Source organism: Cupressus sempervirens, chromosome 5, assembly GCF_028749045.1.
Source record: "Cupressus sempervirens isolate cs-2001-9-10 chromosome 5, ASM2874904v1, whole genome shotgun sequence".
Classification (NCBI taxonomy): domain Eukaryota; kingdom Viridiplantae; phylum Streptophyta; class Pinopsida; order Cupressales; family Cupressaceae; genus Cupressus; species Cupressus sempervirens.
In genome coordinates, this window is record NC_143122.1 from 255,634,871 (window position 1) to 255,658,310 (window position 23,440).

Genomic DNA, 23,440 nt, shown 5'->3' on the forward strand with positions numbered 1-23,440 from the left:
TTGTCAATGGAAATAACAGCAACTTGAATTATAATAGTGATGGGCAAAGCTCGAACAGTCACACTCCCAGCTTACAAAAAGTTTGTCTATACTTCGTATTCGTTGATTTCTCATGATAATTTTAATGAGAGGAGATTGTAATGTCTCCATCCAATTGAAACTTGATAACTTAATGCATATCTGTTCGACTGAAATTGTAATAAGTTGAGATTAATATTGGAAGTTAATCCCTGGAAGTAGACAAAGGAGTTTGATACAAATGAAGAAAGATGTAGTATGAACAGTGGATTACCCAATAAAAGAAGAGAATATTCACATGTGAAAGACACCAAATAAAGAAGAAAGAAAAATGAAATTTAATAAAGTGCAAACTATTACTGGTTCCACAACTAATCATCAAACTATGCATGGTCGGTACAGGAATATATATGTTAAGAGGAAGATTTTCATTGTGGACAATGGAACAGAACATGCGTAATTGCCACCAAGACCCGATAATATCATTCTATATATATATCAAAGAGCAATGTCATTAAAACCGGAATAGTTTAGAAATTAGAAGTATTAAAATCTGAACAAATGGGAAGTAGCATCTAAACAAGATGAAAACTTCAGGCACTTGGGATGGACATAATGGTGATTATAAGAATGACAAAACTTATAGTTGGTAATGGTCATTATCTACTTGATTTGTTTACAGATTGGATTTGAAAGTAACATTGACTTTCATCTATCTTAATGATAGATATATTATTTCTGAAATTAAAATTCAATCGACTTATTTGGAAATGAAACTATTATATTGAAAACCCTTAACTGCCATGATACCGCCACGTGGATAACACAGGTGCAACCACATCAAAGTAACGTAGTGAAGGAGTGAATAGAAGAGTGGGGATTTTGTGAAAGAATCCTAAAACGAAGAATGATCAAGCCTTTCATGATAACACACAGTGATCGATATACGCTTGATCATATCGTAGCATTCAATCGTAGGAGATACAGAGAAAAATCAGGAAAATGATAGGGGAGCGATATGGGATTAAAGAAGAACTATTAAAATAAGGTTAAAAAACAATAAAAACTCCTCATGATTCAATCATATGCAGTGTAGGAGAAATAGTACCCATTGCTAGGGTGTACGGGGAAATCGAGAACCAAATATATATATATATGCAAAGTAATATAGTACCTACCGGCGATCAAGAAGGAGACTAAAGAAAATTAATAGTTGATGTCATCATTTATTACTCCACAAGTTATGCATACGGTGCGCTTTATTAACCAACACCTATATTGCATATTGTCCTAAAGATCCATAAATAAATAATCAACAAATGCAAATAAGGACCCAATAGTCAAAAGAGGAATAATTCAAATTGAAAGAGGAGATAATCTCTTGATCCCAGAACATAACCACCTTACATTTTAAACCCAATTTAAATACATGGGAATTCCACGTGAGAATCTAGGGTGTATAAAATAAGTTAGATGCCATTTTTTAGAAAGAAAATTAATAATTAAAATATAAGGATATGGGTAAGACATGTTAAGAGGGAAAAAGCCGAAATTATAGGAGATGGGATTAACACCATCTTAGTATAAATTGTGGAGTTTTATATATTGGGAAATACTTACTATCTTGAAGGAAATATTGAAGAAGATAATAGAAAGAAAAAAATTATGAAAAAAAAAGGTGGCCAAAACGATTCTAAACATAAAAGAGATACATAATCCTCGAATAAGGAATAATATGGGTATTCCTGAAGCCCATATAAGTATAATAATAAAAGAGATAAGAGACACCCATTGAAAATATAATAATATGGAAATTAAAGGCAAGAATAGACATCATATACTTTTTTAAATAATTAAAACTGAAGGTGGTCCACTCAAAACCATATATGTGATGACCTGAGATCAACATCGAATAAGGAACTCTAAGGTGGAAAGTGGAATATGAAGATTACTTCATACTCCTAAATCATCACTTCATCACATAAAGGTAACATATATTTTATTATAAAATAATTGTTAGCGTCTTTCTTATTATTGACACATTTTGTTATTGTGATGAATATTGAATAGTCTAATACCCACTATTAATGATTCTAATCAAATAGTTACAATAAAATGAAATTGATTTTTAAGTTGATAGGTAATAATCAAATAATTATCGAAATTAAAGATATTTACCATTAAATAATGATTGAACAGAATTAAGTTTTTAAAATTATAATATTTGAATTCTAAGTAATATTAGTTTTTCAATCATTATCGCAAATAATATTGTTAAGTAAAATCAATAAGGTCATCATCTTCCAAGATAAGATAAGGCCTGTAGTGGAATGGGTCGGGTGACACCATTCGAAGGTGCTAGGTAAGGCTTGCGGTGAGATGGGCATTGGGCTACATCATCCAAGGGTACTAGGTAAGGCCTGTGGTGGAGCGAATACCCCAGGGTACATCATACAAAGGCACTATCTTGGAGATGATGATCGGAGAGAGATAACAATAATGAGGGAGAATGGTGAGGCCCATGATTGGGTAATAGGGCATCCTGTTATAGTTTCTTCTCCCATACTTAGAAAATGATGAGTTAATAAATGAACTATACTTTTGATCGACAAGTCACTAAATTGAGACCATAAATACCTTGTCAGGGGATTGATATAAGGAAATCCTAAAAAGGAAAATTTATATATAAATGTGTACTAATAATTTTTTCGTGGTTGCAGATTCACAATCAAGGAATTGCGTAACATGTGTCTTCATCTGTCTGCTTCGTGTCTTCATCTGTTTGCATCATGTTTGCTTCGTGTCTTCATTTGTCTACACCATGTTTGCTTCATGTTTTCATTCATTAAAGATGAATATTTCATAAATCTTTTAGGACTTTTGTATGCAAACATGTTTTGTATCAATGAAGGAGTTTGTGTATGAATGATTTTGCTTGAGGACAAGCAAATTCAAGAGGGGAGGACTGTGATATCCCCATTTTGGCATATAAATTAACTAATAAATAAGTATTATCTATAAAGAGTATAATTTTAATAATCGATAATTTATATAAAATATTATAATTATACTAAGATACAAATATAAATTGTTATATATTATATAATTATAAATATTAATTATACATACATACATATATATATATATACATATATATATATATATATATATATATATATATGTGAATATTATTATATATTTATATATAATTAGATATTTATATGCCATAGATAATTAATATATATTTGTATGACAATAGTATATGATATTATATCTTTGTTATATATTAAAATAATATTTAATTAAAATGATTCATATAATATATAATCATATATAATTAATATAATAATATATAATATAACTACCTTATTAAATATAATTAAATGAAAAGACACATCTCTATGAAATACTAGATATATATATATATGGAATATCACAGGTTGAAGAGGATATCATAGAAAATATTATTAAACTTATACAAATTAGAAACAAATCAGTAGATGTCTTGAAATGGGACATTACAGGGCGGAGATTATGGATTGAGGATAAAAGAATCCTCTAAGGTGGTGGAATTCCCCCACTTCCAAGAATTTTTCCTCATGCCGCTTGATTTTCCCCTTTCACAAAGACTTAGTTCAATTAGTCATGTCTTTCTTTCCTATTGGTACCAAACGCCGTTATCATTCCATTTCAATGCTTTTCTCTTCTTTTGAAATCAGAACAGGATCTAGATGGTGAGGAGGATTTGTCCTCATAGCAGGCCAAAACCCAGGATGCATGAGTATTTTACCTTATCCAAAATTTCTAGCTTGTTTTCACCCTTTTTTATGGCAGCACTTTGTCTCCTTTCACTATCCCTTCTTCCCTCTTAGTACTTGGAAACCAAATATCAGATTTTTAAGCCTCACATAGCAAGGTGGGTTGTAGGCCTAGAGGATTTTATCCTTGGGTATGGTGGAATTTTGCCATCCCTAAGGAATTGCATCATTCACAAACTTTGGTTCCAACTTCCAAGCCTTCAAATTGTCATATCAATCATCGCCCCTTGATCTCTTTGAGGAATTGCACCATTCACAAACTTTGCTTCCAACCTTCTAGCCTCCAAATTGTAATGTCAATCATCGCTACTTCCTTTCTTTCATTATTTTTTGCAATCTTTAGAACTAAGAATAGGCTTTGGACTTCATGCCATTAGGGCAGTATTCTAAGTGGGAAGAGAATTTTGGACTCCTCTAGGGTGGCGTAATTCCACCACTTCCAAGGATTCCCTCTTGTATCAGTACTTTCCATACTTAACCATTTTTTAGCTCGGTGTGTGCGAGGATTTATGATAATATAAGATTAAATATAAGAAACATTTCCTAAGTTATATTTATATAAATACGGTTAGGATGTTTCAGTTAGGTTTCAGCTTCATAGGAGTTACAATAAAGAATCTAGATTTTGGGAGCTATCCAAAATTTCTAGACTAAGCCAAATATTAGGATTCAACACGTCTTTAGTAGCATTACCAACTTGCCTCCCACAACCTTTCCTGACTCTCAAAGGTCAAATTTAACCTAGAACATGGATTCTCAAAAGGTTCTAACTCATTTCCTCATAGAGCGTTGACAAACTTAGCTCTATTGGGCCAAATTTGCTCATACTCACTCTCAGACTTGAAGACTTGAGAATTGTCACCAAGACCACCTAAGACCACTACTACTGCTGCTATAGCAAAATGAGGAGGTCACCGTTTGCAATGGGGCAATGGTGTGAAATCCTCACAACAGAACTAATGATTATAATGCATAAAAATGACTATCAGAACCTAGAGAAATACATTTATATTTACTTAGATTATTTGGCTGACTACAACTGTCATGTTTTTAATGTTAATTAGTTTAAAGTTTACATAGTACACCAAAGTTTCACTTGCAATTCCTATGCTTATTCATTACACGTCTTGTCATAACTAGTTTTTGAAGTACTATATGTATTTGTGCCAGGCCTTTTGTGCCCAAGCACTGCTATGCCTCCATCGTCCCCTAACTTAGGCCTTTGGTCCCCCATCACCAAAACCCATCTCCCAGTTTCCCCATCAAGAAACTTCGTGGAACTGTGTAAGTATGTGTTTCTGAAGAATTTTTTTTTAATAACTGTGTTTTTACGCCCATTAAATTTGTTAAGTTATTGTTGAATGTTTCCTCAAGTTTTTGCCTAAGTTGTGATTTTTTAAGATTTTACAATCAGCCAAGTTATTGCCATGTCAGTTTTCCAATCATGATGTCCACACACTAATATTCTAAAATGTTTTAAATTGTCCCTATGTTGAGTTTCTTCTCTTATGTTGTTTAATGGATTTGTATCAAGCGATATATTGGTGCATCAACTCAATCTGCATTGCAACGTGACAGCAATAGAAGAAAAAGCAAGATTGTTGACACATATTTTTCGTTGGCAAGAATGTTGATGTTGTTATTCAGCTGTTGAGGGTCAAGGCTTAACAACAATCCCCATGATTTCACCCAAGCTTGAAACTGAGCTGGTTGGGAAGATGTCTAACAGGGATATCCTAGTCACTGTTTCTAAGATGTTTATCAACCGAGCACATAGGAGAGAAATCACCCTAGTTCTGTGTACAGCAAAAGTCTATTAGTCTTATCACTGCAGACCCAATAAGAGGTTCATAATGTTGGTTCTGAACCAAGTTGCAGTATTGGATTATAGATAATTGTGTATGTTCTAGAATCTATTTATTTCTGACTTGTTACTGTATATTTACAAGGAAGATGTATGCATTCAATTATCCTTTCACTGCATCTTTTCCTTGCTTGCCATTAGATTTCTGTATGTCATTGTTCATTTCTTTCATTAGCTCATTTTAGTCCTAGGCTTATTTAAATCATTGTTTTAGTAAGAGAGATTCAATTTTTCTTTATTCTACATAGTAATATACATTGACCTGGCCTTCTATCTGCAGCTTATGGATTAATCTAAGCTAGAGTTGTTAATGCACTCAGCAGAATTAATGAACATTATCTGTGGTTTCTTTCTCAGGGATACATGAATCAGTATATGGCAGTAAATGAGGGCTCTACAAAAACAGACAAGCTGGATTTCAAATTTTTCAAGGCACTTGTGAAGCTGAGATGTCTTCAAGCAGACCGTGAATCGACCATGAATTCCTATGAGGCAATCAAGATGCTTCAACAGGTTGGTGTGATGTTACTTTTGTACTTGAAGAATCAGATAAGCAGTCAGTATTAAATTGTTAATGTTATATAGTTTAGATCTAACACCTGAATAATATGATTTTTGTGGTTGGATATTTAAACCAAAGTACTGTGCCATAATTTGTTGGTGAAGAACATATAAAATATCCAATTATTCAACCAGATAGTTCTGTAAATGCATAAAGTACTTAATGAAAAAAATATGAACTCGATCTATTACTTTTCTCAAACCTGAGGTCAAAATAGGAATATATGTAATGGGCACCCTAGAAATGCCCAAAAACTGAACCAATTGCTGATAAGAATTTAGTCAAATAATTTGCATCCAACTATTAATTCTCTGTTAAATGTTAAACCCTCTTTATGGCTCTAGAAATAAAATGTTTGTTTGTTTTAATGTCTTTGCATAGATTTGAAACAACATAACATGAATAAGAAGGAATTTATAATAATATGCGAATTGAAGATTGAACTACTGCTGAAATAATATTGATTTTCAAACTAAGAAAATCAGATACGAAGTAGGCTTTTCAACTTACTAATTACTCCAGCATTATAACACAATGTTCTTGTAATGACTTTCCATCTTGCTGTTACAGTAACATAAATAGTGTTGTGCTACAGTGACGTGTACAGTGTCACGCTACAGTAACGTGAATAGTGCTGCACTACAGTGCTGTTACAGTAAAATCTGCCTTCAATCAGTCCAAGACCCTCATAAAATCATCCCTTCAGAATGGCATAAGCATTGGACAAGAAGCGGGAAGGATATGAGCAAACACCCAATCTGACTGTAGCTAGAAATGCACCCAATCTACCTATTAATGAAGCTGATAGCAATGAATTCCAAAGGCCAAACCCCAAGGGAATGACATCTAGAATGTCACAAGAGAGGTAGACGTCCTCTAATGCCAAGAACGGATTTGCAACTCACACATCAATTTTCTTCTCATATTCAACCTGTTGAATGAAGCCACTAATGTTCCCTTCTTATTCTTTCTCCAAGAGTCAATTCAATTCGATGAGCAATGTGGGTTAAAAGATGTGCAATATAAAACATATTAAAATAATCACTTATGTCTCCCTTAGGCGCCCCTTTTTATTTTGCGCACATTCCCATAAAATTTAATATTAAAGTAACACTTAAATATTTTACAACTAAATTAAATGTTACTTTAATAATACTTCAGGGATAAAAATGTATTAGCTGTCGGACTCCAAATAGCAGGAGTGCTAGCTCATTGGAAAGCTCTCGCCGAGTAGTATCAAATTCAATCACCAAAACTAGCCTCCCCTGTGTCCTGTTGACTTACTAAAAATAGTAAGTATGTCTGAGTCTAAGTAAATCAACTCCGTTTTGGCCCAAACTGGAGATGACTAGGCCAAAACACTCTAAGATCCCTTTAAACCCTTCGTTAGCCCTCAGGACCATGTAGAACTAGGCTAATGCACACACACTTGGTCAATTGCTAAAGTGGGGACATTATAGTCCGCCCCCCTTGAAATTGCTTGTCCTCAAGCAATCTCAGTCTAGCCTACTGAATAACCTGCTCACTCTCCATGTAACATCCTCCTCTGGTAGGTCTTTCCATCTAACAAAATACTCCTTCACTATCCTAGTTCTAAGTTTCTTCTCTTGGTTGTCCAGGCCTCAAGTACTAACACGAGCTTCCCCTCCTCATCCAAAGGGATAAATCTGTAGAAGGAACTACACCCTGACCAATGGCTTTCTTAAGCCTCGACACATAAAATACATTGTGCACTTGATTGCCCTTTGGAAGCTCAAGCTCATAGGTGACTTTACCCACTCTGCGACTCACCTTGTAGGGACCATAAAATCTAGGCTTCAACTTCTCTGCTTCGCTCCTCTTGAGCGATGGCTGCCTATATGGATGTAGCCTCAAATACACCATATCCCCTACCTCAAAATTGTGCTCTACCCTATGCTGATCAGCATACAACTTCTGCTGATTTTGAGCCTGTTATATGTTCTCCTTAAGCGCTCTTAGGATATCCTAACTATCCTGCAATAGGTCTTTGGCTTTGGGCACTCGGCTATTCTCCAAAACTAAATCCATGAAGCTGGGTGATTCATATCCATACAATGTCATAAATGGAGTCATCCCAATGGTCATGTGATATGTGGTATAGTAACAATACTCCCCCATGTATAACCACTTGACCCACGTTCTCTGCTACATAGTCACATAGTTCCGCAAATAGCCTTCCACCCATTTATTTACTATCTTCGTCTACCCATCTGTCTGAGGGTGGTAACTCGTATTAAGTGTATGATCTGTACCGCATAACCTGAACAACTCCTGTCAAAAGGCGCTCATGAATTTGCTATCCCTGTCACTAACAATAAATCTCAATATCCTATGCAACCTGAAAACCTCTGTGAAGAATAAATCTACCACCTGAGTTGCTGTATAAGTAGGAATAGCAAAGAAGTGAGCAAACTTTGTCAATTTGTCTACAACCACATAAATACAATCTCTTCGTTGCACTTGCGGTAAACCAATGATGAAGTCTATAGAAATACTTTTCCATTTCCTATCCGGAATGGGCAAGGGTTGTAGTAAACCTATAGGAAACATTTGCTTTCCCTTATTCTATTGACAAGCTGCACACTCCCTAACATACCTTTGAACATCATCCTTGAGCCTTCTCAATGAGAACTGCTCTCGGATTTGCTTATAGGTCTTGAAGACCCCTGGATGCCCAGCTATAGGTGCATCATGAAATGCCCTCAAAATCTCCTCTCTAAACTATGATGTAGGGATCAAATTGACCCTCTCCTGAAATCTGATCAACCCATCCAACAATGCATACCTGTCATCCTGAATGGTGCCCGCCACTATCCCAGAAGCCCAATCATCTCCTGCATACTCTGCTGCAATTCAATCTCTCCAATTTCCTGAAACCTTTGCCAAAGCACACAAGTGAGGTCTTCGAGATAAAAACATCAGCCACCACATTTTTCTTACCTTTGACAAACTCTATATAAAAGTCATAAGCCTATAATTTAGTAACCCATTTCTACTGTCGGTCATTAAGATCATGATGGCTCATGAAGTATTTAATACTGTTGTGATCAGTTTTGATCACAAAACACCCACCTACCAAATATGATTGGAATTTGGCCAATGCATGCATTATGGCCAACATTTCCTTGTCGTAGATAGAATAACTCCTCTCAACTCCTCGGAGCTTCTTACTCTCGAATGCAATGGGGTGTCTCTCCTATATCAATACTGCTCCTATCCTATCTCCTGAAACATCACATTGAAGCTCAAATGGCTTCATGAAATTAGGTAGAGCTAGAACCAGACAAGATGGCATCACCTGTTTGAAGTGGTCAAAACATCTTTGCGTTGCTTCTGTCCATGTGAAGGCTCTTTTATTGGTAAGATTTGTCAAAGATGCGGCAATCTGTGAGAATCCCCTAATGAACCTCCTATAAAAACCACATAAACCAAAGAACCTCTTAAGCTGTGTGAGGTTTGTGGGAGTAGGCCAATCCATAATAGCTCTAATCTTTTCAGGATCAACTCGAACACCATTGGCACTGATGATATGCCCAAGGTAAAGGAGCTCAGTCATGCCAAACTCTATGTCATTATGCCAAAAAAGTATTTGCATTCTCCTTAGGGAGACTACTCTGCAACTCCCATTCGAAAGTCCTCTATGTACAACAATTCTTCCCTCATGCTCGAATCTCATCTCCATTTTTGCTAGGTTGAGAATGAACTCAACTAGCAAGGCCATCCATGTCATGCCGAGGATGACATCATAGTCTCCCATGTTTACTACATAGAACTCATCCTCCAACTTGTAGCCATCTCCAAACCTAATGTGAAGATTAGATATCTTCCAAGTGTATAATAATTTGTCACCATTAGTTACCATGACTCTAAACCCAGCATGTTCCTCATTCTATAAACCTCTCGTGGCTACAAGTCATGCATCTATGAAGTTATGTGTAGCACCAATGTAAATGAGAGAGATCACTTTCTACCCTTGGATAGTACCCTTGACTCTAAATGTGATTGCCTTTTGAGCCCTTGTCAATCGTGCCAACGACTTATCATCCATAGGAGTGATATTCTTCTTTGGAGTACTACTCTCATCTAAATCAGAGTGCTGATCCTCTCCCTCTGACTATGACTCTATTGAAAAATACTCCATTTGATTTGCCTTAGCCTTGAGAGAGCACTTATGAGATAAGTCCCAAGGCTCTTTACAATGAAAACACAACTTCTTCCTCCCCAACTCATTCAGGGTGTCATTATCCAACTTCCTAATATCCCCTTTTGGCTGTGCATTCTGGTAAAAAGGTTTTTTGTCCTCATCCTTATTATTCTTCGTATGTGAATCCCTAGGTTGAAATATGCTCTTAAAAGAAGAAGGTGCTAAGTCACGAGCCTTCTTAGTGGCCTCCTGTAATGTAACCGAGTCATGCACTTTGACCCAACCCCTTAAGGGATTTGAGAGTCCATCCATAAATAGAACTACTAATCTCCTCTTTGAAATATTTGTAACAAACACAACTAACCTCTAAAATTCACTGATCTATGTTTCAATTGATCCCCACTGCTTGAGCTGTGCCAACTCTTTAAACTATAACTCGAGATCTTTGGTATCAAATCTCTCTATGAGTCTCTCAGTGAACTCATAAGATGTGATTTGATTATGTCCCAAGGTTACCATGCCATGGTGCCACCACTCATGCGCTGGACCATCCAAATGAATAGCTACATACTTGATAGCCTCGTCCTTAGGCATAGGATTCAGCTGGAAGTATGTATCTACCTTCTGCACCCAAGCTCATGCATCTTCCCTGAAGCATCATAATAAGGTAAAGAAAGTTGTCCAACTTTCTTTCTCAACTCAAAGTTTTGATTCCTCCCTCCTACTTTAGGCATGTGTCTCATCCTCACGTCCATATAATCTCTGAGGGAATATCCGCTTGAAACTCCAGTCCACTAGCCTCCCAGTCCCTCCTGAACTGATCTTGTAACTCGATAATCTATGGTTCGTTTACTAGTTGAACCGGTTCTCTGGGTGGAAAGGTGGGTAGAAGAGGTATCGAGCTCGCTGTCCGAGCTGGGTGTGCAACCTGTCTAAAGTTATTAGTCTCATTCCCCTTGTTGCCATGTCCATTATTATTACCATTAATGTTATTCTCAAGACCATTGTTGTTTCCTCGGCCTCCATTATTATCATTGCCCCCATTTCCATTGTTTGCATCACCTGGATTAATATTGACGCCCATTTGTCTAGCCATAAGCTGCAACATTATATCCATTCTCCTATTTTGCTCTTGTTGCATATGCTGCCCCTCCTCTAACGTACCTAGTAACCATTTGAACAGTACATCCTCTTGATCTGGACTGGCATTCCTGCCTCTGCCTAGTCCTGTATTCCTATCATCTAGGTCACCCATACCGCTATCTTGTTTAAAGAATATCTCCTCTGTATCTGTGTGACGGGATTCTATGTCCACCTACAAGAATGAACTAGACTACTCGCTCTGTGAGTTCGAATCTTTGTTGTCTTTCTCTAGTATGACAAAAGTAAATGGCCTTTGTTGCATGCTCAAACATACATTCTTAACCTGTTTTATTTCTGATTTTAGTGTTTTGACATTTCGTCAAACACTTTTCCCTTTATCCGGCTGTTCCAAATTCCTTGTAAGGCTTCCACAGGATGGCAGGACTTAAAACTTTGATACCATTGTAATGGGCAGCCTAGAAATGCCCAAAAACTGAACCAACTACTGATAGGAATTTAGTCAAATAATTTGCATCCAACTCTTAGTTTTTCCGTTAAATGTTAAACCCTCTTTATGGCTCCGGAAATAAAATGTTTGTATGTTTTAATGTCTTTACATAGATTTGAAACCACATAATATTTATCATATGGGTAAAGAAATTAATGCACACAAACAATAGATAAGAACAACAGTACTCCTTTTATTCGCATATGCCAAGACATTACATTATACTTCTGATGATGATTACAATGATCCTGAAAGGTGTATAAATACTTTCCGAAGAACCTTCCCGAAAGGGTCCATTGGCTACATAATAAAAACCTTCCCGAAGGGGCATATACCGATGATATACATCCTGTCGGCTATACAATATTTACTGACGACACATAACATGAACAAGAAGGAATTTATAATAATATGCGAACTGAAGATTGAACTACTGAAATAATATTGATTTTCAAACTAATAAAATCATATACATAGCAGAATTTTCAACTCACTAATTACTCCAGCATTATAACACAATGTTCCAGTAATGACTTCCCATCTTGCTGCTATGGTAACATAAATAGTGTCGCTACAGTGATGTGAATAGTGTCACACTACAGTAACGTGAGTAGTGCTACGCTATAGTGTTGCTACAGTAAAATCTACCTTGAATCAGTCCAAGACCCTCATAAAATCATCCTTGCAGCATAAGCATCAGACAAGAAGCGGGAATGATATGAGCAAACACCCAACCCGCTTTTAGCTGGAAATGCACCCAATCTGCCTATTAATGAAGTTGATAGCAATGAATTCCAAAGGCCAAACCCCAAGGGAATGACGTCTAGAATGTCAGAAGAGAGGATAGATGTCTTCTAATGCCAAGAACGGATTTGCAACTCACACATCAATTTTCTTCTCATATTCAACCTGCCGAATGAAGCCACTAACGCTCCCTTTTATTCTTTCTCCAAGAGTAGATCCAACTCACATGAGAAATGTGGGATAAAAGATGTGCAATATAAAACATATTAAAATAATCACTTATGTCTCCCTTAGGCGCCCCTTTTTGATTTGCGCACATTCCCATAAAATTTAATATTGAAGTAACACTTAAATATTTTACAACTAAATTAAATGTTACTTTAATAATACTTCAGACATAAAAATATATTAGCTATTGGACTTCAAATAGCACGAGTGATAGCTCGTCGAAAAGTTCTCGCCAAGTAGTATCAAATTCAATCACCAAAACTAGCCTCCACTATGTCCTGCTAACTTACTAAAAATAATAATTATGCCTGAGACTAAGTAAATCAACTCCGTTTTGGCCCAAACTAGAGATGACTAGGCCAAAACACTTTAAGATCCCTTTAAGCCCTTGGGACCATGTAGAATAAGGCTAACGCACACACACTTGGTTGACTACTAAAGTGGGGACATCACAATATATAATCTGAACATTAGGCCTCCCAAAAAATCAATTGATAAGAGCTATAAAGCATCAGTTCTAGAATTTTTAGCTGAATCATTAGAATTAATGTAGGGAACCATCTTCTAGATTAATCTTGAGCATGAAGCAATGATTCCTAAGATAATTAAGTATTAAAGATTATGGATAGTGTAGCTAGATATGCAAACCTTGTTGAAATGAAACTCAGATCTGTTGGATTTGAGACTCTGGATTTTTTAAAAGAAAAATCTATAGTTGCCAACTCAACATCCAATAAAGAAATGATTACAATTGACACATAAGACTAAGCAAAAGAAAATTAGCATTATTAGTGCAATAATTATGGTAATTTTAAATATTCTTACAAAGACAAAAAACACTCTGATAAATGTTTGGGGTAGAGGATAGTGGAAGTCTATTTTTTAGACTTTTGGTAAGGAAAGAAAATAATTAGGTATTGCTTTGGAGGATTTCAGTTACTTTGAGATGATAATGAAATGACACCAAATGTTAAATCCTGATAACTTGATCATACTAATGTTCTGATCTTTCATATTAGATAGATCTAAAATGTATGTAATTTCCTTTATATATGACCTCATGATAAATACATCTCCCTAGAACAGATCGGCGATTTGCTAGGCATATTTATATGTCTTGTATTTGACTCTTGTAGTTAATTAATAATTAACTATTAGTTAATTAATAATTAACTATTAGTTAATGGACAAAGGCCGTCGATTTGTAGAGGAGTAGGTTGTTTCATGGAGGGCTGACCCGAAGGGTTTGTGTCTTATGAAAAGACAAGACCCTTGGTTAATATATAAGGAGGAGCAAGATTGTGGATAGAAAACACACAATACAATTTTAAGTTTGCTCTTCTAGCAATCTACTCCTTGGCGATTTAGTATAGAAATAAAAGATAATTTCTAGAATTTATTGCAGACTTCCAAAACAATAACATTCAGTACAAAATTGTAGTACATCGATTTGCAGCAAGGTATTAATTCTCCATCAGTATTATATCTTAAGAATTTGCAGAAAACTTACATGGTATCAGAGCCAAGTTGTTGAACCTAAGCTCTGCAAATTGACAATTAGATTTGAAAATATCTAAGCAACATCCTTCTACCTTCAATGGCCAATGCAATTAGACCTGAAGATAGGGATGATGTATAAGAATACTTCGTTGCATGGGAATTCAAAATTATGATGACTCTTGAAGACAATGATGTAATACAGTTTGTTGATAAGGAATCCAAGCAACTTGATGCTAATCCTCATAAAACTATCTGGATTAAAGGAAACAAGAAGGCCATGAAAATCATATTTGTTGGAATTAAAAATGAAATAGTACCTATGCTAATGAAACATCAGACAACATTTTATGATGAGTGCATCATTAAATGCATATGAGGTTAACAATGCAACTAGAACCCTTGCACTAAAAAGGCAACTAAATCATATAAAAATAAGGAAGGGAGAATCTATGAATTCATACTTCCTAAGGGTGGCTAGTCTAAGAGGTGAACTTGCAAGTATATGGACCATAATTGAAGACAAAGAGCTGTCACTTATGACTATAGATGGGTTACCGAATTCATGAGAAACATTCTTACAAGGAGTAAGTGCTAAAGATAAGCTCCCAGACTTCAACAAACTTAAAGGAGACTGCCTTCAAGAAGAATCTAGGCAACTTAAGAAAGGACTGAAATCAAAAACTAGAGATGAAGAACTTCATGTTCTCAATACAAATTCCTACAAAGGAAAGAAGAAACACTTTAACAAGAAGAAGGCCCCTCAAGGCAATAACAAATTCAAGAGGGACATGTCTAAAGTCAAATGCTTCAAATATGATGAACTTGGACATTATAAGTCAGACTGCCCCGAGAATATGAAACAAGTAAATTTCACAGAGGTAACTAAGACAAAAGAAGACTATGATCCTGAAAATTATGTACTATATTCAGCACTATCAAATGAAGTATCAAGCAAAGCATGGGTAATTGATAGTGGATCATCTCGACACATTACAAGATAAAAATAAGTACTAGACCCAATATCAAAAGAAGTTAATGACGAAGTTACTATAGGTGATAATTCCACTCATTCTATCAAAGGAATTGGGAATTGCATCTTGAAATTAAAGTCGGGTATTTCTCTTCATCTTAAAAGAGTACTATATGTACCAGGAATCAAGAGGAATCTAATCTCTGTTACAACACTTGAAGATGATGGACATAAGGTTGTATTCATGAAGGGTAAAGTAATGACCTGGTCTAAGAACTCTTTATTTAAGAAATCAAAGTTGATTGGTCAAAGAAAGGCATACTTGTATGAATTAAATATAAAACCTATTCAAGCCTTAATCCATGAAGCCGCTGATATAAATGAAGTATGGCATAGAAAGTTAGGGCACCTAAACTTCAAAGCCTTATCGACTATGGAGAAGATGGTTACTAGTTTACCTAAATTAAATAAAGATCATTCAAGCATATGCAAAGGATGTACACTAGGTAAGAACACCAAAAGTCCATTTCAAAATAACACTAGAAAAACTAACAAAGTTTTAGAATTAGTCCACTCAGATTTTTGTGGACATATGCCTATTCCTTCTCTTGGAGGATTTTTGTACTATGTACTCTTTATGGATGACTTCTCTAGGAAGAAGGAAGACATGGATTTACTTCTTGAAATGTAAAGAATCAGATAAGATAAGATAAGAGAATGATATTAATGTCCAACAAGAGACCAACAAGGGTCTAAGGGATTGAAAGATACAACAATACAGTGAAGAAATCCTTAAAAGATTTAAAGAATTCAGATCCTTAACTGAAAATTTATCAGGACACAAAATTAAAACTCTTAGGACTGATAATGGAAGGGAATATACTTAAGATTTTTTTAAGGTTTTTTGTAGAGAAGTAGGGATTAAGAGGCAGTGTATTGTTCCTTACAATCCTCAGCAAAATGGGGTAGCTGAAAGAAAGAATAGGACAATTATGGAAGCTGCAAGAGCTATGCCACTTGACCAAAATTTAGGATCCTATCTTTGGGCAGAAGTCACATCTACTACTGTCTATATTCAAAAAAGATGCCCTCACTCCTACCTTGGAGATAAAACTCTTGAGGAAGTCTTCTCTAATTTTAAACCAAATATCAATCATCTTAGAATATTTGGGTGTCCTGTTTACATTCATATTCCTAAAGAGCAAAGAACTAAACTTGAACCTTTAGGCAAAAGAGGTATTTTTGTTGGATACAATAAAACATCCAAAGCATATAGAATTTACATACCTGGTTAGAAAAAACCATTGATTTTAGTAGGGATGTAATATTTGAAGAAGATTTGGTATTCAAAAGAGTCCTAAGTTTTGAAGATCCTTAACATATACCTAGTTATGAAGAAATCATGAACCTAAGTTTCAGAGGGAGAACATTGAAGAAATTGAAGATGAAATTCAAAATCTTAATCTTGAGGAAACTCAAAATCTTAAGAAAATACCACTTTGGGCATCTAAGACTATAGAAGAAGCACATGACTTCTCTACACCAGGAGAAACCTTCAGAGAAAGCAAAAGACCCAAAAGATTCTTTAGCTATGCTGCAAACATGAGTGATTTATCTAAATCAGAGCCAACCAATGTTTCAGATACTATTAAATATACAACTTGGAAGGATGCTATGATAGAAGAATACCAATCCATTATTGAAAATGATGTTTGGGAACTTATTCCAAGGCATGAGGGAAAATCTATTGTTTCTTCTAAATGGATATTTAAAATCAAGCATGTTGTTAATGGTAGCATTGAAAAATATAAGGCCAAATTTGTAGCCCGAGGATTCTCTTAGGAGGGAATTGATTATGAAGAAACCTTTGCTCCTGTTGCCAGATACACCTTTGTAAGAGCAGTCCTAGCTATTGCAGCATCGAAGAGATGGAAAATACATTAGATGAATGTGAAAGCAACATTTTTTAATGGAAAGATTACTAAAAAGGTATATTTGGAACAACTTGAAGGATTTGAAACTCATAACCCTAAAGTCTTTGTTTGCAGGTTCAAGAAAGCTCTCTATGGGTTTAAACAGGCTCCAAGGGCATGATATGAAAGAATTGATAAGTATCTCACAAGTTTAGGATTCTCCAAGAATGAAGCTGATCCAAATCTCTATTATAAAAAGGATAAAGATGGTATGATAATTTTGATACTATATGTTGATGATTTACTAATAGCAGGTGATGATCATCTTATAGATCAATGCAAGAAAGATCTAATCAGAGAATTGGATATGAAAGATTTAGGACTCCTTCATTACTTCCTCGGACTGTAAGTATGGCAAAACTCTGACAACATCATACTTAATCAAGGAAAGTATACATTAGACATCTTGAAGAGATTTGGAATGTGGAATTGCAAACCTATGTCTTCTCCAATGGAGACTAATCTACACAAACTTAACAAAGCAACAACAAAATCACCCTCCATAGATTCTACTATTTACAAACAGATGATTGGGTCTCTTATGTACTTGGTAAATACGAGACCTGATATTTGCTATGTTGTTAATGCCTTAAGTCAGTTTATGTGTGAGCCAAAGGAGATTCACTTGGTTGCAGTCAAACACATTATTACAAGGCACTCTTAACCTTGGGCTCAAGTATGAGAAAGTTGACTTGGACTTACATGGATTCATGTACTCAGATTGGGCTGGAAGTGTTACTGATAGGAAAAACATTTCAAGATGTTGTTTCAGTTTAGGCTTAGCGATGATATCATGGATATGCAGAAAGTAGGCATCAGTGGCACAGAGATCCACAGAGGCTAAATACATTGCAGCTGCAATGGCTTTTTGGGAAGCAATTTGGCTTAGAAAATTATTTGTGGGATTATTTGGTCAACCCATGAATCCCACTATTATTCATTGTGATAATCAAAGTTGCATCAAGCTTTCTATGAATCCAGTTTTTCATAACATATCCAAGCATATTGAAATTCCTTACCATTATGTAAGAGATATGGTAGACATGAATACTATCAAGTTAAGATACATTTGTACTACAGATCAGACAACAAATATTCTTACCAAACCTCTCTCTCGAGTAAAGATAGATCACTTCAAAAAAGGACTTGGTATGGTTGAATTATAACTCCTTTATATTCTTTGATTATTAATAAAATAATTTTGTGTTAAATTATTATTGTCAGGCTATTGACTATTATGGGCTTCACCATTTGTGTTTATTATCTAAAGAGTGACGATCTCTTTGATAATAAATAGACATTATATGAGATGACGATCTCTGTGATAATAAATAGACATTATATGAGATGACGATCTCTAAGATAATGTTCTATAATAGCAGGGAACTACTAGCAGATCTGAATGAATTAAAGATCATATTGTGTTATAAACATTTCTATGCCTATGAGTTACAATTTGGATAAAGGAAGAATTTAATCATTCTCCGGATTTTATCCTATGTACTAGCAGATTTTAATTTAGGATCCTATTGTGATATATGCTTGTCAGTGCCTATGAGTCACAATTTGGATAAGGGAAGAATTTAATCATTCTCCGGATTTTATCCTGTGTATTGCATCACATGTAATACTGTTATCACAAGTATTAGTGATAATTCATATTATAGATTTTCTGATTTAGTAATATGACAAAGTATTGTGTGTACCATAGATATAGAGTACAAATTTATGCTTAACAATGTTGCTAGATATGTTTCTCTCATTATATTATCAAGTTAAGAGTGTGTTAAATTCTGATAACTTGATCATATTAATGTTCTGATTTTTCAGATTAGACAGATCTAAAATGCATGTAATTTCCTTTATATATGGCCTCATGATAAATACATCTCTCGAGAACAGATCAGCGATTTGCTAGGCATATTTATATGTCTTGTATGTGACTATTGTAGTTAATTAATAATTAACCATTAGTTAATGGACAAAGGCTGCTGATTTGTAGAGGAGTAGGTTGTTTCATGGAGGGCCGACCTGAAGGGGTTGTGTCTTATGAAAAGACAAGACCCTTGGTTAATATGTAAGGAGCAAGATTGTGGATAGAAAAGAACACACAATACAATCTTAAGTCTGCTCTCCTAGCAATCTGCTCCTCGGCAATTTAGTACAGAAATAAAAGATAATTTCCAAAATTTATTTTAGACTTCCAGAACAATAACATTCAGTCCAGAATTGTAGTAGATCGATTTCCAGCAAGGTATTAATTCTCCATCAGTATTATATATTCAGAATTTGCAGAAAACTTACACCAAACATCTATGACTCAAGCAAAAATTCTTTAGTTCACACACAATATTAGGACGGAGTTTATTTCCAAGCTAGAGAATCATTTGGTATATAGTCTCAAGGAATATGACTGGGCTAGGGTCTCAAATCAAGGCTCAAAGATAAGTCAGAACTATGCTGTTTGACCATGTAAAATTTAATGCAGAAAATAGAAACTACAAGTCTATAACAATAATTCTTTAGGTCTTTTCACTTTATTTTAATGGCACATCTGCACTTTAGGAAACCTTAATGTAATTTATGTGATATATCTGAGAAATCCCTATAGGAAGTTTCCCAAATTTCAAGGTTACTTCTACAATATGTATGCATGTGGAATCCTAACATCTAGAGATGTCTTCATATGGGCATTCAAGGAAAATAGTTTTTGGTATGGTAAACAAATACCAAGTATCAAGGCATAAGTCCTCTGGTAACTATGCATTGAACTCCGCAGTTTAAACATCCTAGATTGGACATGATCTGTTCAAGGATGGAAGTAGGAAAGGAATTAAGAAATCTTGGTGGATGACTTGTATGGAGGGACTTCTGTTTAAATAATTATTTTGGTAAGATATATTGAGTAGCAATCGATGCAATTAAGCAACTCCACTGCTTTCTCAAAAATAAGAAAGAAGAACAAGTGTTGTTAGTGGAGCTGCATGCATCAACCTTGAAAGAAGACAAGTGATGGGTTCACTTATAGAAAACTTTCATTGCTCCTTGTTCCTGTATGTTATTGCTAGAGTAACCAATAAGACGAAGGAAATATTGACTTCTAAGATGTTCTGAAACTCTGCATAATTGTTATTTCATAACTTTGGGATGATACTAGTTTTAAACCAACCCTTAGTTTGAGTCAGGGATGGCAGTGAGCTAGGTTATTAAAAAGATTCAAGACATTGATTGTGAGTTTATTTTTTTGCATGTGTTGTCATAATTCACTGATATTTACAACAAGTATTCTGAAGTCAGTTTTGACATGTATATAATATATATGTTCCGACATTTCCTTCTTTGTCATGTGTTGGCATTCCAAAAAGATAATTTATCTTTGAAGGAATGTTTCTTTCCTATCTAAACTCTTACAAATGTGCATATCTTCTTACTTCTTGAGATTAAGTATTGAAATCACTTTCAGGATTTCTGCAATGAAATCTGTGACTAACCATATACTTCTTTGATAATGTAGCTAGGTGTACGAAATCCATCATCATTACAACTTAATGAGGCCTATTATCATCTTTTATAATTACACTCATGGCATAACACCTCTTTAGCATTGATCTCTGAAGCACATTTTTAATGTGTTGTAACAGCGTGGTAATCATTTCCAGGGTACATAAGTAGAATTTTAACAAAATAAGAATCATACTTATAATGATGTAATGCCATGGAGAAATTCATGAAGGATTGTCAAATAATTCAATGCGGTGCATGCAACTAGTCTTATTGCAAAGAGTAACACTGAATAATTGTTGATGCATTTCAGCAAGCCTGTCAGTACAATTTGAGACAAACTCAAATACTAGAATAATCTGTTTATCATGCCAAAGGTAATAACCTATCAATATTAATATATTTCCACAAAATATTATACGACCAATGCTTTCCAATGTGTTTTCTGTCTAAGGTTTTCACCAACTTTAGATCAATAAAAGACCAGTATATCTTAACTAACTGTTTACTTGTCTAGACCAACAATCTGAAAGGTTTTGAACATTCAAATAAAAATTATTGACTTCGATAACAAAAAAAATTCCAATTTTGTATTGAGGTTTTGAAGCCATCGTCCCATTGCAAATTAGGATCCCCTCTTTTTTCTTTAGCAGTAGTTGTCTTAGATGGTCTTGGTAGCAATTTCCAAGTCTCCAAGTCCAAGAGTGAGTTTGGGCGATTTTAGCCTGCTAGGAAATCAAGTCTGTCAAGGATATGTGTGAAAGAGGGGCTAACCGAGTAAGGGAGGTAAGTTGAAACCATGTGATTTATGATGAAATGAGTAAAAGATTGTGGAAATTCTTGTTCCAGCTTTAATTTGATCATAGAAAGTCGAGATAGGGTTGTGAGAGGTAACGTTGTTGAAGGCACATGGCTGAATCCTAAAATTTGGCTAAGTCTGGAATTTTTAGAAAACTCCCAAATTCAAGAATCTTTATTATAACACCTATGAGGCCGAAACCTATCTCAAACATCCTGACATAATTTATATTAGTACAACTCATTGTATAAGAATATTACCTCCTAAGCTGGGAAAGTGACTAAGTGTTGAAATGGGGAGATGTTGAGAATTGTCACTAAGATAATGCTGAATTTTCTCTACTTATCATTGTCCTGTCTTGCATGGTGATTTGTTGCAAAAAAGTTTGAGTTATTGCATGGTTATCTTCGCCCTCACTTAGAATAATTTTCATTTCAAGTTGTTGAGGTAGAATAAAATAGAATTTCCTTCGAGTAGTTTAGCTGAATGAATGATATTGTGGATGTTTACTTGACATAATAGGCCACTAGCTTGTTGCTGATTGTAAGATTGTTGTAATAACCCCAACCGGTTATAACTTCAACAAATACCAAATTCTTTAATAATTCAGTCGTTTGACATTTTGTCAAACACTTTGCAAGCAAGAGATATATTGCATATCTAAATTCTGATTGCTTTCTAAAGGCCAAACTTTAATAAATATGCTTGCAAAGAACTTGAAAACATCTAACAATGAAGATGCAAATGTTTTTGTATAACATTGATTACAAATAGGAAAATATGCATCTACATCAATAGGACATTAGGGCAACAAATTCTGATATAAACTTTGATATAAATCAGATTACAACAGATTTAAAAAACCCTACCAATGCCCTAAATATCTACTCTCAAACAATGCAAAATGTAGTAGATAAAAACCTGGAATTGCTTCACAATATGAATTTTCCTATAGCAAATCACTATAGCGACAGCACTATAGCAAAGTTAATGTAGCAGCGTCACTGTAGCAATATCCAACTTATTCCTTACTATACAAATCTGGCCCTAGGCCACAAATTTGGCACAATGAAAAGACTGATTTGTCTTTGATGGTGATTGTGAGCTTTTTTCCGCTCATCTTTTAAGGCTCCTTAATCTGTTGTGCTTCTCAGACTTGTGTGAGGCTGCCTCCATGTTTGACTTGCTTGTGTCGTCTATCCTTCAGTCGGCCACCATTTCCATTCCTCATTGTCCTTCTTTGCCCCTTTGCAGCAAATGTCGTAATACCTGCCCTATGAACCAGTGGTTCGATTCGGATTGCAAGTCTTTCCATCATTTTATGCGTTCTTTTGAGGCTCGCTCCACTGATTTTTCCCTCATTCGCTCGTCTTATCTGCACTGTCTTTGGAGTAAGGAGCATTACTTTGCCGCTTCCAAGTGCAAGTCTCTTTGCTCCACGCTGATCCACAATCCCCAGCTCTTTTGGCGCACCCTTTTCCCCCATATTTCTCCTCCACCCTCCACCCTCGACTTTTGCTCTCTTACCTTGCACACCATGGCTCTTTATGACATTCCTGGGCAGCCTTCCATCCACCCCTCTTCGCTTCCTTTTGCTCACCTTTTTACCCTCTCCCACATTTATGAGGTGATCAGATCCATGAAGTGTAGTAGAGCTGTTGACGAGGAGGGTTTCTAGGTTGAGTTTTTCAAGTTCAGCACCTCTGT

General features: G+C 35.2%; 1 protein-coding gene across 2 annotated transcripts in view; it reads left to right on the top strand.

The window, feature by feature from the left end:
- Nucleotides 1–23,440, top strand: part of LOC149555502 (uncharacterized) — a 178,096-nt gene that overhangs the window by 139,452 nt on the left and 15,204 nt on the right. For both annotated transcript variants that reach the window (XM_089829571.1, XM_089829570.1), the window contains exon 14: nt 6,058–6,213. In XM_089829571.1, coding sequence (XP_089685697.1) covers nt 6,058–6,213 — 156 coding nt within the window. The remainder of the gene's footprint in view (nt 1–6,057; nt 6,214–23,440) is intronic.